The 17,447-nt window shown below is 52.0% G+C and overlaps 1 protein-coding gene across 1 annotated transcript; it reads right to left on the minus strand.

The window, feature by feature from the left end:
* Nucleotides 1–404: 404 nt before the first annotated feature.
* Nucleotides 405–11,309, minus strand: CTTNBP2NL (CTTNBP2 N-terminal like). The gene is made up of 4 exons (XM_065740393.1): nucleotides 10,921–11,309; nucleotides 4,643–4,873; nucleotides 3,192–3,299; nucleotides 405–2,406 (listed from the first exon to the last, which is right to left on the minus strand). Exons 1-4 carry the CDS (start codon nucleotides 11,017–11,019, stop codon nucleotides 925–927), a joined length of 1,920 nt encoding a protein of 639 aa, XP_065596465.1. The 5' UTR covers nucleotides 11,020–11,309; the 3' UTR covers nucleotides 405–924.
* Between the last annotated feature and the right edge of the window lie 6,138 nt (nucleotides 11,310–17,447).

Raw genomic sequence — 17,447 nt, forward strand, 5'->3', positions numbered from 1 at the left:
CTTTTCTCAGAAGTCCTACACACGACAGTAGAATGCTTAAAGAAATGGAAAGTTCAGAGTGACACACCAGAGCCTATGAGTTCACAGCACACGGGATGGGAAAGCAAAAATCCGCTGGAACAGTGAATGTGGAATCACAGAACAGCTCAGGTTGGAGAGGACTGCACTGTGCCAACCCCCCAGGGCAGCCAACCCGGCCTCGAGTGCCCCCAGGGATGGGGCTCAGCTCTCTGGGGAAGCTGTTCCAGCATCTCCCCTCCCTCGGATACGGGAAGGAAAGCAAGTGGGGTTGTATTGCTCAGTTCTACCCCAGGAAAGTCGTGTTGCTTCCCAAAATCCCCAGCAGGGATGCGGCGTGGCTGTGGCTGCCACAGTCTGGTGCTCACCTGACAGAATCCACCCGACTGCAGCAAACAGAAAGAATCAAAACCAGTGTCGTCCTAAACATCGGTGACTCACAGAAGGATTCGATTCTGCAGCTAGGTGGTTCCCCCTCCTCACCTTTTCCAAACAATCACATTCGTATTGGAATGCAGACTTAGTTCAGGCACTTTTTTTTTTATATATATATATATAATGTTCATCTGGGGTAAAAAGTCTGCAGAAGCTATTTCTGCATAGTGTCAAAGTAGCATTTCAGTCCCGTTTGAGCGTGATAGGTAAGATCCAGTGCAGGATTACAGTCCTTGTTATTGATTCGACTGTTGCCATGAGACATCTTGAAGCTACCGTATAGCTGTAGTTAAGGTTTCTCCATAAACAAAAATATTTTCCTACCTATTAAAAAAGGGGAAAAAAAAATATACTAAATGCTTTATACAGACAGATTCCGCTACTATGGAAATAAATAACATGGAGTGGAAAAACAGTGCCTCAGCTCGAGCACGCTAAGCCACGGAATGTCACATTCACATTTGCTGGAGACTAGCTGCTCGTTGGCAGGAGAATCTCAATGTCTTTGCCATTGGACACGATGGTGTTGTTGGAGCAACTGCTTGCCACGTCCATGGGGGCACCCAGGGAGGATGCCTGAGAAGAGGCTTTGGTGAGCGGAGCGGGAGCAGCGGGTGACTGAGCCAGGCCAGGTTTCTTTGGAGGAATGGGTGGAGGGTTCCCTCTTTCTGCTCGAGGGATGGTTGGTGACTTAATCCCAGGAGACAGCGGACTGAGCGGGCTGGAAACCTTGCCAGGGCTTGGAGAATGACCAGATTCACTTTTGGGGCTCACAGCGTTTGCCAGGTTTCGATAGTCCGTGCCAAAAGGTGAGCTGTTGGGGGACACGGGCTTAATCGGCCCCTGCTGGCTGGTAAATCTGGACAGGACCTGAGTGACCGTGTTGCGTGCTAACTGCTTGGCAGCAGAGTTATCTGCAAGAGTGGGAGACAGATCCCTCGACGGCGGGCTCTGCAGGCCGCTGCTCTGATGGTCCTGTTCAGCTTGAGACTGAAATTTGTGCCGAGCTGCGTGGAAGCGCTGATTGATCCCCACCTGGTAGGAGGACTGGTAGCCAGGGCTGCCTGCGGGAGCCCCCACCAAGCGTTTACTCAGCACGGGTGAGGAGCATGGAGAAGGTGTCAGGGAGGAGGCAGCCGTGCTGCTGGGGGACAGGGACGCCCCGCTGGAAGGGAGCTGGGACATCAGGTGCACTGGTGACTCCGTTCTCACGGGAGAACTTCCATTCTCAACTGCGTTCTCTGGCACTGCAGCAGTGGGTTTCTCCTTGGGCACTTGGCTCTCTGTGGTGTTTGTCTGCAGCAGCTCACCACCCGTTTGCATGTCTGTATCACAGTGACCATTGGATTTTGCATAGGAATGAGTAGGTGTAGGAGGGCTGGGAAATGCAGTGTACGTGGCTTTGCTTGCACCAGCAGGATTTGCTCGGTCTGCTTGTGGACACTCTGTCTGGCAAGACACAGACTTGACAGCAGGACTGTCAGTAGCAACGCCTCTGGACATCACAGAGAGACTTGGCTGCGAAGGCTCAGTAGGACCGTGCTCCTGGCAAGCAGCCTCCAGCTCCTTCAGGGCTTTCTTCAAAGATTCCACTTCCTCTTTCAGTGCTTTTGTACGGTTTTCTTCTCTGTTCAGTTTGGCTTTCAGCTGTTCTCTTTCAATGTCAAACTCGGAGAGCTGCTTTTCTACTTGTGCTTCCATCTGTAAGCCCCTCTTCCTCTTGGATGCCAGCTCCTCCTCCAGCTTACTCACCTTACTCTTCTCTTTTTCCAGTTTCAAACTCAGTTCTGCTGTCTTCTGACTCTCTTCTGCTGCTTTGGCAGTGGCTTTCTTGCACTCTATGACAAGCATGGAGGACAGCTGCTTGTGGCGTGCCCTCTCCTCCTCCAACTGGCTCGAGAGCTTCTTCTGTTCCTTCTCAAACTTTTTCACTTGGGATTTTTCAAACTCCAGCTGGAAGAGAAGAGCAAAGAGAGGCTGTAAGGGAAGCACAACACCTCCTGAAAATAAACAAAGCGCTCACATCCCAAAAGCAAAACGGGTTACTACATGTGTTAGAGATATTCCCCAGAAAAAGGTGGTCATGCCCAGGATGAATAAAGTTCTGCCCCAGGTGTCTGCAGGACAGCCTTATATGACAAGGAGCTCTGTTCACATGTATTAAGGACTATTACTTACTAGCAGCTACACTGTATATGAAATTCAGCTGGCAGTGAGCTGTATGCAGCTGCCATGCACTTCATTTGAGCAGGTGATCTGAAGCAAATCTCCCTTCCATCTCATTTACTGCTCTGTCGGTTTGCCTTTTAAAAGCATTTAAAGTGCTGATGTGTTATAAATGTTTATTAAAGCCTGCAGTGCTTCAGTAACAGAAAATAGCAGCTTAAATATTTATTATAATCTCTGAACAACCCCCCTAGGAGACCTTTTATGACTTATTCTCGTTCTTGAGTACTAGAAAGCACCATCATTTGTAAGCAGAGCCCTGCTCTTGAGAACTGCACAGATTTCAGGCTGAAGTAAGACTGCAAATCACTTGTCTGTGAACAGCTTACCAGAAAACTAAGGCTGTTTATTTTTCCTAGGGAAATGATGAAAGCTGGGAGAACCTTACAGAAGAGCGAGGCCCCTGATATTCTCGTGACACCAAGTTGTGATCTGGCCCCCAGCAGCAGCTCAGCACCCAGCCAGAGCTGCACAGAACCATGGGCTGGGCAGCAACCAGCCACAGGCTGTACCTGCTGGGTGAGCCGCTCCCGCTCCTTCTCCAGCATGTAGGTGACATCATCCCCCTCTGCCGTGTCCTGGGCATGTCGCTGCCTCTCCTCCTCCAGGTCCAGGATCACCTGAAAAGCAAACAATGGTCACTGCAGAGTCCTGCTGCTCCCACAGGCTGGGCAGCACTCTGTGGCCGTCCTACATGGGAGAGCCACCACTGTGGCCTCAGACATCTGAGCACGACTGAGCAGCTTTTGGATTAGTCAGGCTTTGTCCTTATCTCATAGTGTTGGTGAAAGAAGCAAGAAAAAAATGCCACACTTCTCAAGTCCTCACTTCATTCTGTAAGAGCCACGTTGCATTGCATGCCCCTCCTCCCCACTGCACAGCAGCCCAGAGGCCCATGTTATCTGCCACTACTGGCTGTACCTTACCTGCCACTGGTTGTACCATGTCCTCATCAGCATCTCCTGGCTGCTCCTCGAATACAAAGCCAGCAGGAGCAGAGCACACAGCACAACAGGCTGCAACGTGCACTCAGACTGCCCCACTTCCTTAACGGGAGATTTGAGGACTGCAGCACCAAGTTTATTTTAAAGACCATTAATTTGTTCTTCCACTTAAGAAGAAGATGAGCTCTTGAAATGAAACTGCTTGCCATAAGGACCCTGTTAAGGGGCTCCTTCAGTCTTCATGCTGAATTAGATGAATAACTGATATTCTATTAACTCAACGAGGAAAAAAAAGCCAAATATGGTGGTGTCTCTTGGGTGGGTTTGCATCACCATCCAGAACTGCAGGCTTTTTGAAAACAGTCACCAGGAATTTAGAGCAGCTTCTCAGTCTTCCTGCAATTTAGACTTCCAAACAATGCTTACATAGCTTTTAAGCACACAGGGAATCTGTTTTATTAGAGGAAAGGGGAGGGGGTGGGGGGAAATATCTGATTTTCCTGTGAACATTTAGCTAGATTCTTGCCTGAAAGGTGACACACTGCCTTCCTGCTGCTTCCCATGACTCCCCACACCAACGGGCAGCTGAGAGAGATGGGAAGCCCAGCTGGCTGCCCACATCACTGTGAGGTGTCTGCATCAGAAATGCTTCACGCTCCTCACAGACCGAAAGATCTGTCTTATCCCCATCAAAACAGATGCAGTAGCTAAAAATATACTTAAATTTGACACTGTAAAAGCTGGCTGCTAGGGGACAGTCTGATGCAAGTCCAAGCAAAATCCCAGCTAACTTCCCAGATGGAGCAGAAGTATGTGAAGAGGTTGAGACACGGTGCTGCAATGCAGGTGCTGGAGATGCTCCTGCGGGCTCCTCCCAGGCACAGTTTCCAAACCCTTGTGCATTTCCTCTCAGCCATGACCTCACAAAATCCAAGGTATTTCAGTGTTTTTGTTGAAACCAACATATATTCCAAATGCAACTATTAGCCTCTGCATAGCTTATTTGATACAAAACATACCTTTCTGTGTCTGCTTTCTGCAGCAGCTAGTTGGGATAACATTCTTTCCTGCATGTTCTTGCAATGTTTCATCACCACCTTCAAGATGGATAAGGGATTGGAGCACACTGGCTGCTTTTCACCATGATTCACCTCTTTCAGGGTCTCAAAATCCCTCTGCAAAGCCATCAACGGATCACTGATGTTGTACTTTCCATAGCGTTCTTCAATGAAGGTGTCCCTGTGCTGAGCCTGCCACATCAAAACAAATTCACATTTCAATATACTCAAAATACAACCGGAGCTAAACGAACAAGGAAACTGTTTATATAGTTCATATCCTCCTTCTCTGATTTTCCACCTAAAGGTGAGGAAATCCCAGCAGTCTGACACATGATATCCCATTATCTGCTGGAAAGATAAAACACGTTAAAAGCACTTGGCTAACAGATGAGAATGAGGCAGTAATTGCTATGGGAGAAGGCAGTTAAGCAGTTGATCTCCTGAACAGCAGTGCAGCCCACGTCCAGATGGACGTTGCAGATGAGGGCAGTGAGCAGGGCAGGAATGCTGGGGCTTCATGGAGGAATGGTAATCCAGAAAAGATGGGCTCATCACAAGTGGGTTGGCTTGATGTGCTTGCCATGCTCCCATCTGGGTGCCTTCACAAGCATAAAGTAATCCCCATCAGATTAAAACCCAGCAGCTTTTTCAGAGTTGGTGAAGTCGAGCTTTGCTCGTTTACCACCCTGCAATGGCTGAGCACCATTTGACAGCATCAGCAGCCAGAGCTTCGGGGGACTCGTGCCACTTCGAACACAGAACAACGTCAGCATCACTCTGCACTTCCTCAGAAGGAACAAGAAGGGCAAACCACTACCAAGCATCATCCATTTCTTACACAACTGCTGAAGGACCTCTTTTAGGCAGGAGGGCCCCAGTCTGACTGTCAAATCCTGCCCCCTCTGCTCCCTTTTCACTGCAACGGGTGTTTTCTGATGTCTGAGTAAACAGCACTGAGAAATGAAATCCTTCCCTCGAGCGTACAAGAGCGAGTGGTGCCCCAAACACTGCAGTTGGAGCAGAAAAGCAAACTGATGTAAGCAAACCCTACAGCCCAGAGGACTGACACGATGCACAGTACATCTTTACTCAAATACCAACAGAGACTTCTTGGTCTTGTTTATATTCTAGGACAGCCATGTGATTAGCATGGGAAAAAATAGCAATCAAAGTCAACCATTGCTCTCTCTGAGGCAGAAACATAAGGGTTGCCTTGGAAAAAGGAACAACAAAAGCACTTCTCATTCCACATCTCCTCCACGATCAAATCCACTCGGAGACATCTGTCCTATGAGACTGATTTGGAGCTGAATTCTAAGCACTGCAGCAAACAAATATGCTCCCAAACAGTGTCTGTCTCTTCCTGGGAAAGGTGGGTGTGACATGGTACTATGTGCACTCGATCAGAACTTGAGATATCACTCTAACTTTACATTTGAAAAGAAAAAAAAAAAAAAGGAGGAAGGAAAGGCTTAGCCCTGGAAACGGGAGGGCAGCCCAGGATAATGAGCCACCCATGGATTAATGAATCACAGGAAAAAACACAGCCTTTTTTTTTTGGTGCTGGGGTGGAGAACTTCAGCTATTCTGAAGAATTCATAAAAATGACTCAGGCAAACCTTGCTCTAAGTGTCCAGGGGATGTGTGCAAGTTCCTCCTTGCTGCTTTGAGCAACACAGTACTTTCCTGAAGGAGCCCGACAGACAGATGAGCTGTCACAGCACTGATGGTGTCCTGCAGTCCAGCAGAGCACAAACACAAATTCAAGCTGTCCAGAGCACAAAAACTTTTAACCAGCTCCTCCTACACCAACTCCTGCCAGCTTCCAGGGCTGCTTTGGCATCTGGGCCACCACACAGCTGGAAATGCAGATCTGCAGGTGACACTCGGTGCTGCGGGGCCATGAGAGGCTGTGGCCATCCCAGGATGATGGGGACAGCCCCAGGACTGCCACAGTGCAGCCTCCCCAGGGGCTGTGCACAGCTTTGGGGTCGTCCCTTTCCCCAGTGTCCTCCCATCACAGCAGGATGACGTGCAGCTCCAGCAGCCTTCACTCTGTCTGAGCTGAGAACTCAGTCTTAAATGCAGTTTTTGTTCAACTTTCAAAGCAGCAGCAGCTTGATGAAGGGAGAGAAATGCTCTCCGAATGAGCTCAGCTTACATCTCAGAGCCCAGAGCCCACCAACTGCAACAGAAACCCACTGGAAATGAAGCTCCAGAGTAAAGAAATCAGTTCACAAGAAGCACCGCTAACCCAGGAACATGAGATCCAAACTGGAAAAGCAGAGATGACATTATATATATATATATACATCCCACAGCACCAACTGCTCTTAGAGGGATTAGACGGTCCTGAACTCAGCACTGCCACCTGTACCACCTCAAATATCTGAGCTTCCACTGCCAATATATTCAGACACAGAGCTGACAGAGCTGAAGGGATGTTTCCTGTGTAGATGAGCAAAGCAAAGCATCTCTCTGTGCAACCAGAGCCTGTTTTCTCCTGGGATTTCTGGGCTGCTTTGGGCTGAATTTTTCCCATCATCTGTTTTATTTTTTTCCTTAATAAAAAATTTCCTTTTACTCAAGCTTTGTTTATGAGACAGCATTTTCTCTGCCTTCAATAATTCTTACGACTCGTTTTACTGGAACACCAGAAGGGGAATTTCCAGCACTTGCTTCAAGTGTTTTTCTGGACGCGGTGTGGACTGCTCCTCCGCCTGTGATGTCGGAGCGTGGGATCTAACTCAGGGCACGACACAAACAGTGTTAATTAACCACACTTATCTGCGTGTGCAGCAAGAACAAACACAGCAGTTCCTCCTTTACAAGTTGCACAGTGGCACAGTCTGTAAATAGCTTCTCCCTGCCTCCAACTTCCTTATGAGCTCTGTTCCCCGGAGCCTGGTGGAGCAGGGCTGGGGGCACAGTGAACCACCACAACCAACCAGATAAACAGGAGCACGTGCCCACGTGAGAGCTGTTATCAGCTCTGAGCAATGTAAGAAATGTCCTCCCTGGGCAGCTCTCCACCTCGATGCCAACCCCAGGCTTGCAGCCTCCCACAGGGAAAGCAGAACACTCCCAGAGCTGCAAGAACTGCAGCCAGGAAAGCTGGCACTGCAGAGCCCTGCTGGATCTCAGCTGCTCTATAAGCAGCTCGCTCTGCCCCATCTGTGAGAGATTAACAGCACCTGTAGTGCATTTTACATTGCTGAACTTTTCCCTCTTGAAGCAAGAGGTCGATGCTTTCCTTTGTGAAGCACACTGGAACTAAGCTTCCAAACCCACCGACAAACGGACGCTTAATTGTGCAGAGCATTAATATCACTTTGCACAGCGATTTACCCAGGCTGGAAGGGGAGCAAGAAACACCCGCTCCTGGTCCTTAGCACAAAACTGTTTCAGCTCCAGTGCACGCTGCCCCCGACCTTACCACAAAAGCATCTGCCAGAAATCTGCTTCCTGTTCTCCAGAAATAAACAGAACTTCGTTTCCAGAGCACACAGAGCTCTCATTTGAGGAGCAGGGAATGGTGCTCTGACATACCCACGGAGACGGGGAAACACCGAGCAGCTCTGGGTCAGCTCGTGCATGCAGAGCCAGAACCCTGCCTGCAGCATTGTGCAACCCCGACAGCATCTGGGGTTTTTGGATGATTTAAATGTGATTATAATGACGGGAACGGAGACTGAGGAGCAGACTGAGATTTATGCAGCACACAGGAAGCGACTTTCAGCTAAGCAGAGAAGGCAGCGAGGGCAAGTCGGACAAGGGAGAGGTGTTAATTAAAGGCGACCTAACAACTGCTCTTTATAATTTGAATCTGAGCGCCTGAGCAGTGCCCCCATCCCCCTCCTTCCCCCCCAGCTAAGCCTTCTCACTGCCCGTACTGTGTAGGCAGGACTGAGGTGCAGAGGAGCAAAGTGTGGGGCAGGGGGACCTCACGGGAGGGGAAAGCTATTTTGGGATCCGTCATCTGCATGCACGGATCCTCTGCGAAATGCCAGATGGTGAATGCTTTCCTTTAAGCACACAGGATATCAATTAGTGCAGGCTGCGCTATAATCAAATTACAAGTTGACAAATCAGGGCACTTTTCCTACACCAGCACTTTCCTACAAGGTGACACAGGGTCTGCCCCAAGAATCCAGAGGGGTCAGAAGCATTGAAGTTTGAATCAGAGGTCAGAGCAGCCGGGGGAGAGCTTGGTGTTTTCATACTGGGTAACCACCAGGTACAGGCTGCAGTTTTCATGTCATTGCTCCTCAGTTATGAGTCCCCAAACGGTGCCAAAAGGTATTTCAACCACGTTAAACTCCTCCTGCATGAGAGAACTGCAGGTTAAATTTCAGCAGGAAGGTGCACATGGAATGCCTCTGGAACAGAGCAGCACTCCTTCCAGCAGTCCTCTGTGCTCCCCTGCGTGACTGCACGTGGTTTGGGAGGGCAGTCGTGTCCCTCCCACGTGATGAGGATGGAAGTGTGTAAGTGTCCCGACTGTTTTAGAGGGGCAGACATGTACCTGACAGCACCTCAACCACTCAGGTCGATGTGCTGCTATTACAGAGCCCTGTCCTCTGGGGAGCTTTCCTCCTTGGGAGAGCAGTAAGAAGTCAAAGTAAAGCCAGGCTAGAGCAAAGTGCACCCCCAAGACCAGCTCCAGGAAACAGGAGGCACAAACCCACGCTGGAGGGTGGGTTCTCCTCATGGCACCTTGCTACCTTCAGAGATCAGCACCAGAGTTCACCAAACGTGATGACTTTGAGAACAGTTCAGAAGGCCAGAAATGCCACAGCCACCTGTGCACACTCACCCCAGGGTTTCCAATCCACCCGAGTCTCACAGGCAATACCCAGCACAGGTAAAACTCAGGTTGCTAAAGGCACTGTTTTGTTCATTCCTTCCTAAGGAGCGGGGGCGAATTGCCAAGGAACACCTAATAAAGATATAAGGGCACAACAGCAGCACGAAGCTGAGCATTACGAGTTGAGAAGAGGGAAGCCAAGAGCCTTCACCCAGCACATCACAGCCAGCACCAACTGGCAAGCTGCTCAGCAAGAACTGAAACTGTCAGTGTTAACTTTGGCTATGGGAAAACAAACAGCAGATCTGAAACCCCACGCTGGTACTGCCCGCACCTCACGCAAACAGACTCGTGACAATCCATACCCTCCTTCTGGACTGCGACTGTTTTAATTTTAACAAGCAAACCAGAAAGATTAACTGCTGTTTGTGTTAGCTAGATGTGGCCTAACCACAACAAGAGCGCTAGCGCCGTTTAGGAAAGGATTTGTACACATGCAGCTACAGGCATCACTGAGCAACACACATCTGACTGCCAACAGATCAAACCTGCAGAGCACCTTCATTCTTCATGGTGACAACGTGTGACAGGACAGGAATGATGCTCCCTCTGACTGCCCTGTGTTGGTGCACACCCAGCAGAGCAGAGCTGCGCAGCGATGCTGGGAGGAGCACGCTCCCACCTGAGCTCATTGCTCTATTCAAATAATTACAGAGCATAAACAAATGCAACCTCTGGTTGGCAGCACAGATGAAAATCAGGTTTGTCAGCACTCTGCATCCCCCGGAAATCTGTGGCAATCATGGAGAATGCATGAAAACCACCCCTGCCTTACACTGCAGCAGGGAAGGTGCCACCACCATGCACTGGCCATCACAACACAGCCTGAGCTTTTCAATCCACAAAGAGGAAAACAATCAACAGGAGGGCCTTTAGTCAAAGGGGAAATGCTCGGTTCCTCAGGCTGAGTGCCAGCAAAGCGCCCCTGGAGCAGAGGGGGTCAAAGAGGAGTTGGGAGCAGGCATGCAGCGCTGCCTCAGCTCACATCAGCTGTGTAATGCAAAGCCACGGTGGCTTTTTGCTTTGCATGATGTTACTCTGAGCAAAGAACTAATCCGTGCTCCTTCCCAGTCAGATGTTCTGCTTTAGAAACCCTTCCCTCCTCAGTCAGAACACAACCAGCAGAGGAAGTCTGCAGACCTTCCTCTTTTCTCAGGACAGCAGAACTGCTCGGCTCTTCATCAGAAGCAAGGAAAGCACAGGCACAACTCCAGGCTTCAGCACTGCAACGCCTCTTGCAGCAAGCTCATATCAACAAATGTGAAGACACAGAGCGATATACAGCATTTATTATACTGGTACTAAGATAAGATCCTGAACCAGCAGCACTGTTGACATTTGTCCCTTATCAGGGTACTGACCAACGTACCTTTAAGGCTTCTATGACAAGATCCCTTGCTTCTAACTCTCCCTCCAGAATGCTGAACAGCGTCAGTAGTTCTGGTTTGCTGAGTTTTTCCAGATTCATCCTGAAAACCTGAAAAATAGAAGAGAGAATACCAATCTCAATGCACAGAGAAATACCTCGCACACGAAGTTGTGACCTCTATTTAACTTCAGCTTCCAGTTTCCCACACTGCAGCTTCCCTGGCAGAAAGCAGAGCACACACAGCACAAACACTTTTCTCTCTTCGGCTCCAAAGACCAATCCAGAAGATTCACTTTTCACCCCTTCCCAAAGAGTCACAAACATATGCACACCCAGACGATAAAGGCAGAGCCTAAGGGCAACAGCACAGCCTTCACCAAGAACTTCTTAATGGGAGAACAGGGATATTCAGAAGCCCTACTACTGTGGGGTTGCACATCTGGATCCCACAGCTGCAAAGTGCACTGAGGCTGAAGGCAGTGATGGATGCAGGCTGACTTGAACCACCTCCACAAAGCTAAGGGTGAGGTTAACATTGCAGTGCTACAGTATTTGGGGGAGGAGTGCCATTATGCTAATGGCACAGGCCCAAACCACTCCACAAAAATAATAACAATAGAAAAATCAATGCCACAGAAAACATGCATTTAATTACTATTAAATCAATATCAGCATCACGTATCAAATATAACTTTCCTGCTCACTCCAGGATGAGGATCTGTCACCTGAACTCCATGCACAGAAAGCACCTCTTCCGTATCTGCCAACACACAAACATTGCCCTGTACTACACCCCTACGTCACATTACTTTATTAACAAACAACAGCAATTGTTTCTCCTACTAAATCCTCATCCCTGATGGAAGTATCCCTCACGCTGACAGTCTCATGCTTTGCAGGTCAGTCCGAAAACAGCGTGGGACAAAGGAGCTGCTCAGACCCCCAACCCCACAGCAGAGGTCAGCAGGAGGCTTTAACCTTCACAATCCCACAACATTCAGCTGAACTCTGATTTCTTTTCTGGAGCCTTTGCTGCTTCATAGCCCATTTGCATAACGGTGCCTCTGGAGAATCATGCACAAATACAAGTTCTGTCTTGTTTATGCCACAGCAGTTTTCCAGTTGCTGGGAACAGAAAGTTCTGCCTGCAGCCTTGGCACAGCAGGAGAAATCACAGGGCTGCTTTGTGCCACCCCTGCTCCTCGGGCAGGGCTCTCACCATGCCATCACCCCGTGCTCAGTGCTCACCAAGGGGCACTGCATTACAGATCCATCACCATGTGTGCAATGCACAAAACCCAGCGTTTTGAGGAGCTGCGAGGAGAAGAGGGGGCTGTGTTCAGCCTTTCTCTGCTCCCCACTCGCGTTGGGGCTCCAGGTGGAGCAGGTTTTGGATGAGAGCGTGTGCTCAAGGGATGCAGCACTGAACTGCAGTGCTGTCGGCCCTCGTGTGCAGAGTGTGAACTGGGATGGATCAAAGCAGCAGCAGCTCTAGTGCCAGACTGTGAGTCCCATCCATTCCGTGGTGCTACAAACTAAAAGGGAGAAATTATCTCCTTCATCTGACTGCAGTGCCACCGGACAGCCAACACAGGGCCCAGCGTGACAAAACCGTGCTCTGCTCTCAAGAAGCAGTGATGTTGAAGCTCCAGCAGCTCCAAGCGGCAGAGAACAGCCACCAGCTGCAGCCACTGCGGGCAGTCATCACTTCTATACACTAAATGCCCCCGTTGTGACTCATGCTTCTGCATTAGAGAAATAAGCCGTGCTATTCTTAACGTGCCTGCGTGCTCATAATCAGCTTCACAACAAGCCCTGCCCCGAAACGCCCTGTGCACGCAATCCCAGAAGCAAAGCACAGCAGCAGCCCCGAGCTGTGCAGCTCAGCACCCGGAGCCCCGCAGCACCGACCTCCCGAGCTGACCCTCCCAAATATGCTTCCCTGCTCCTCCTCTCGGCCCTGCAGCCTGGCTCTGTCACCCGGGAGCCCGAGCACCACCACCCCCACCCAGCCTTGAGCCCGCTTCCATTCAGTGACACGAGCGGAGCAGCCCGCGAGGACGGCGCTATTAAATCCTCGACGTAAATATTTTCCCCTCAATCAGAGATAGAGCCCCATGTGCGGGCAACGAGCGGCGGCTCGGAGCGTAAACACGGATAACACCCGGCGATAAACTTCCTCCCCGCGGTCTCAGCCGCCCCCAACCGAGCGCTACGGCCCCGCGACGCGCACCGCTCCGCCCAGAGCCCTTCTCCCGTCCCCGGGGACGGGCGGCGATGGCCCCGAGCACCGCAAAGGAGCGGCTCGAGGGTCTCCGTCCGCAGATGCACCCACACCGCGGCACGGAGCGGACGGACGGGGGCGGTACGGCCGCCGCCCGCACGCAGCGCCGCCCGCCGGGCCCGGACCGCGGCGCTGCCGCCACCGCCGCCGCCGCCGCCGCCCTCCCCCTCAGTAAGGCCCCACCGGCGCGCACCTGCCGCGGCCGCTCCGGACCGAAGAGCACCGGGCCGCTGAAAACGGACCGCGCCGGCGCCGCCGCCCAACGGAGCCGCCCCGCCCGAGGCACCGACCTGCCCTGCCCGGCCCGGCGCGCGGCCAATCAGCGCCGCCGCCGGGGCCGCCCGCGGACCAATCCGCAGCCGAAGAGGCGGGGAGAGGGCGTGGCCCGGCCGGCGGCGGCGGGGGCGACCAATCAGGAGCCTGGACCGTGGCGCGGGGGGCGGGGCGAGGGGGATGAAATCCCTTTTGTTCGCGGCGGCGGCGGCGGAGAGAGCGGGCGGCCGTGATTGGCGCGTCACTTCCGGCGCGGGAGGGGGACGGGACCGCTCCGGGCGGGGGCGCTGCCCGGGGCTCTCCGCTGAGCCCCGCCCCCACAGCGCCCCCTTGCGGCGCTCGGGGCGCGGCTCCGCAGCGCCCCCCAGTGGCCGCCGCCCGGCATTGCAGCTCCGCCCGGGCGCGCTCCTCCGGCGGACCCGATCCCGTCTCCTTCGCACGGCGCTTTTTTCTTTGCCCGTTATAACTCTTCGTGTTTTGCCCCATCTTTTTCTTCACCGCACCTCCTCCTGTCGTTACTCTGCGTTCCTGCTGCAGGGGTGGAGCGCCCGCAGCATGCAAGCGCATCCTTCGGTTATTTCTAGATCGCTGCGAACTGATGCGTGTGAGGTTTGGGAACGTTTGGTCCTCGTTTTTTTTTTCCATTTCTGGGAGCTGCACAGTGACACTTCGCGTGGGTTCCCAGTGCCGTAGCGCTGAACCACTCGGTCCAACCACTGCTGCTCGCCGGGACTGACTTTCAGATAACAGCAGGTGAAGAAGGGCTGCGGCAGAAGGGCTTATCTCTGCTCATAAATCTGAGCTTATCTCCACGTCCAATTACAGACTGTGCAATTTTAGACCTTCTACATGGTGTGTATAAGATAACCACTACAGAACATAATGCATTTCTCGCCTAAAAATGCATTAACATTCTGGTGTTCTTGCTTGCACTGCAGCTACAGCCCAAATGCCATCCCAGCCTGACTGCATGGCACTACGTGGCATGGCATGGCATAGCACAGCTCAGCATGACACAGCTCAGCTTGGCACAGCATAGTGTGGCAGAGCACAGCTCAACATGGCACAGCTCAGCGTGGCACAATATAGCACAGCATGGCATAGCTCATTGTGGCACAGCTCAACGTGGCACAGTGTGATGCAGCATGGCACAGCTCAACATAGCACAGCACAGCTCATTGTGGCACAGCTCATCATAGCACAGTGTGATACAGCAAGGCACAGCGTGGCATAACTCTCCATGGCACAGCACAGCATGGCACAGCACACTGTGGTACAGCACAGCATGGCACAGCACAGTGTAGAGCAGCATAACGTGGCACAACACAGTGTGGCACAGCATAACATGGCATAGCATGGCACAGCAGAGTGTGGCACAGCACGACGCAGCATAACACATCGTGGCACAGCATGGCACAGCTCACTGAGGCACAGATTGGTGTGGCACAGCACCATCTCCAGCTGCACTCCCTGCCATGCCCGGAGCAGCAGGGAGTGCTGAGCCCCACACTCCTGCTGGCCACTTAGGTTTGTTATATTTCTCCCTCATGGAAACTCATTTATTATTTTACATTACTGTCTGAAGCCTTGAAGCATCTCTTCCTGCATTTAAAATAGGTGAAAAAGCCCTAGCTCTGAGAGATCCACATGCAGGATGACTCTGCCAGGCTCCCTGCACAGCTCAGGGCTGATCTGGGAGACTTGGCTGAACCCATTACAGCAGCAAAGCTATCTCCTTTTAAATAGCAGTTAATAAAAGTTGTCTATACAGGGCTCTAAGCATCCTGACACTTGATTAATCACACTACAGCACAGTACCCCCTAGCAGCACTAAAGCTAACTTGCAGACACGCAGAAGGAAGCAATGAACTGCAGCTCAGCCACTGTGCAGGGCTGCTGGCCTGGCTGGGGCAGGGGATGCTCTGCAGGCTGGGAAATAGCTCAGGGCTGAACCCTGCCGAGGGGCTGCAGCACTCACTTCAGCCAGGGATTGGATTCGGAGCCCAGACCTGCAGATCCTGAGGTGTGATGGGCAAAACCAATGTCAGGAGCTGCAGTCGGGGGTCAGCATCCCTGGTAGGGGGATTGGGGGGGGGTTGGTACACAGCATTCCTTCCCACTTCGGCTGTGAGCAGGAAACCCTCCTGCAGCCACTGAGCACAACGCTTTGCATCTGCTGCTGAAGAAAAACAATATGCTAACGCTGAGCCATGTGGAAGCACAAGCACACACCCGGAACGGGAACGCTCACTTTGCAGCCTGAGCTACCACGCAGACACAGAGGTGTTTCTTTCTGTGCAGGACAACAGCCGGTATTTTCCACAATTCGTTGTATTTCGCATGAAAACAGGCTTTGAGCACCCACGGAACTACGTGATCAGCAGCACCCGGTGCCCAGCTTCATGCTCAGAGCATCCTTTGCCCGCAGAAACCCTTTGGCCGTTGTCTCATCCCTCTCCTCTGCGTTCCCGAGCTCTCCGTGCTGCCAAAGCCCCGCAGCTCCGGCTCGGCCTCTCTTGGCGTTGGGCAGCTCCTCGTGTGCCAGCTCTGCTGTTACGTTAATGTGCTGTTCTCAGTGGGCAGCGCTGCGCCGAGGGCTTTCCTAATGGGGATCAATGGGGCAGAAAGAAAGCGCTGTGCCTGTGCTGTGCAGCTCTGTGCCCTTCCCCGGACACAAGTCTGACACGTGTGAGTGCACGGCGGCACTGCTCACACTTTGCAGAGTGCCTCGGGATCGGCATTCCGGCAGCGTGAGATGGGACAGCAACTGCAGACCTCGGCAGGCTCACGTGTACGGTGGTCTGCGTCGTTTCTGATTCGCACGGGGCACCCATTTCATTTATTTTTTTTTCCCTTTCCCTGTGTGATCAAGTGTAAGGACCTCCAGAGGAAGCACGTCTCAAGTGTGAGATTAACCCGACTGCAAGGAGTGACAGCACCGACTGCGTGCCAGCTACAGAGCACAGCACAGCACCTCTGGGGGCTGGAGAAATCCCCTCTCTCACTGCAAAGAATAGGGCCCGAGCAGCCCTGCACAGCACTGCCTGGGGTCAGGATCTGCAGCCATGGCTGAGGATGCTGCGGGACATCCTCCTGCAGTGCTGAGCTCAGACCACGAGTGTCCTCTGCTGCATCACTCATGGGGTCACTGAGATGTGGGGCTGCTGTGTGAGCAGGGCCAGCTGAGGGAGCACGGTTCCAGTTTTCTGCTTTCAGATTTCCAAGCAGGGACACAGCCCTTGCTCACACCTCAAATACTCTCGGCTCTAACGGGCAGAGGCAGAACTGTGCTCCTACAATGGGTCCTTGCAGTGAAGATCCCTTTGTGCTCTAACTCCTGAACTGCAGCACTGCCAGCTGTGAGAGCACTGAGCTGTGCCCTCCACCACTGCTTTCTTAAATGGAGATGGCAGTCACAGCCGGCTCTACATTCACTTTCCATCCATTATTGATTTTGGTTACAAGCAAAGGCGATGCATATGCTAAACTTTGTGTTATCTGAGAAGCAGCGTAACGGCACTCAGCCCCCATAACTCACTGTCAGCTCTGGGCTGCAAATACAGATCTAACAACGAGACAAGTAAAGAATACGGGCTGTTTATAGCACTGTCCTTATCCACTGCTAATCAATATGGCTCATTAGGCTTATGAGACAATCATGTCTTCTGCTCCCCCAGCCCAGAAACTCTGAGTAATGGCTTGCCAATGCCAAGTAATTATAACGATGTCTTGCAAGTGAAGCAGAAACTACCAAGTAAACTGATGCAGAGCAGTGTAATCGGGCTGAGCTCTCCTCTCCTCTCCTCTCCTCTCCTCTCCTCTCCTCTCCTCTCCTCTCCTCTCCTCTCCTCTCCTCTCCTCTCCTCTCCTCTCCTCTCCTCTCCTCTCCTCTCCTCTCCTCTCCTCTCCTCTCCTCTCCTCTCCTCTCCTCTCCTCTCCTCTCCTCTCCTCTCCTCTCCTCTCCTCTCCT

The sequence above is a fragment of the Cyrtonyx montezumae genome, unplaced genomic scaffold (genome assembly GCF_038088225.1).
Source record: "Cyrtonyx montezumae isolate F1298 unplaced genomic scaffold, pur_monq_1.0 scaffold_26, whole genome shotgun sequence".
Classification (NCBI taxonomy): Eukaryota; Metazoa; Chordata; class Aves; order Galliformes; family Odontophoridae; genus Cyrtonyx; species Cyrtonyx montezumae.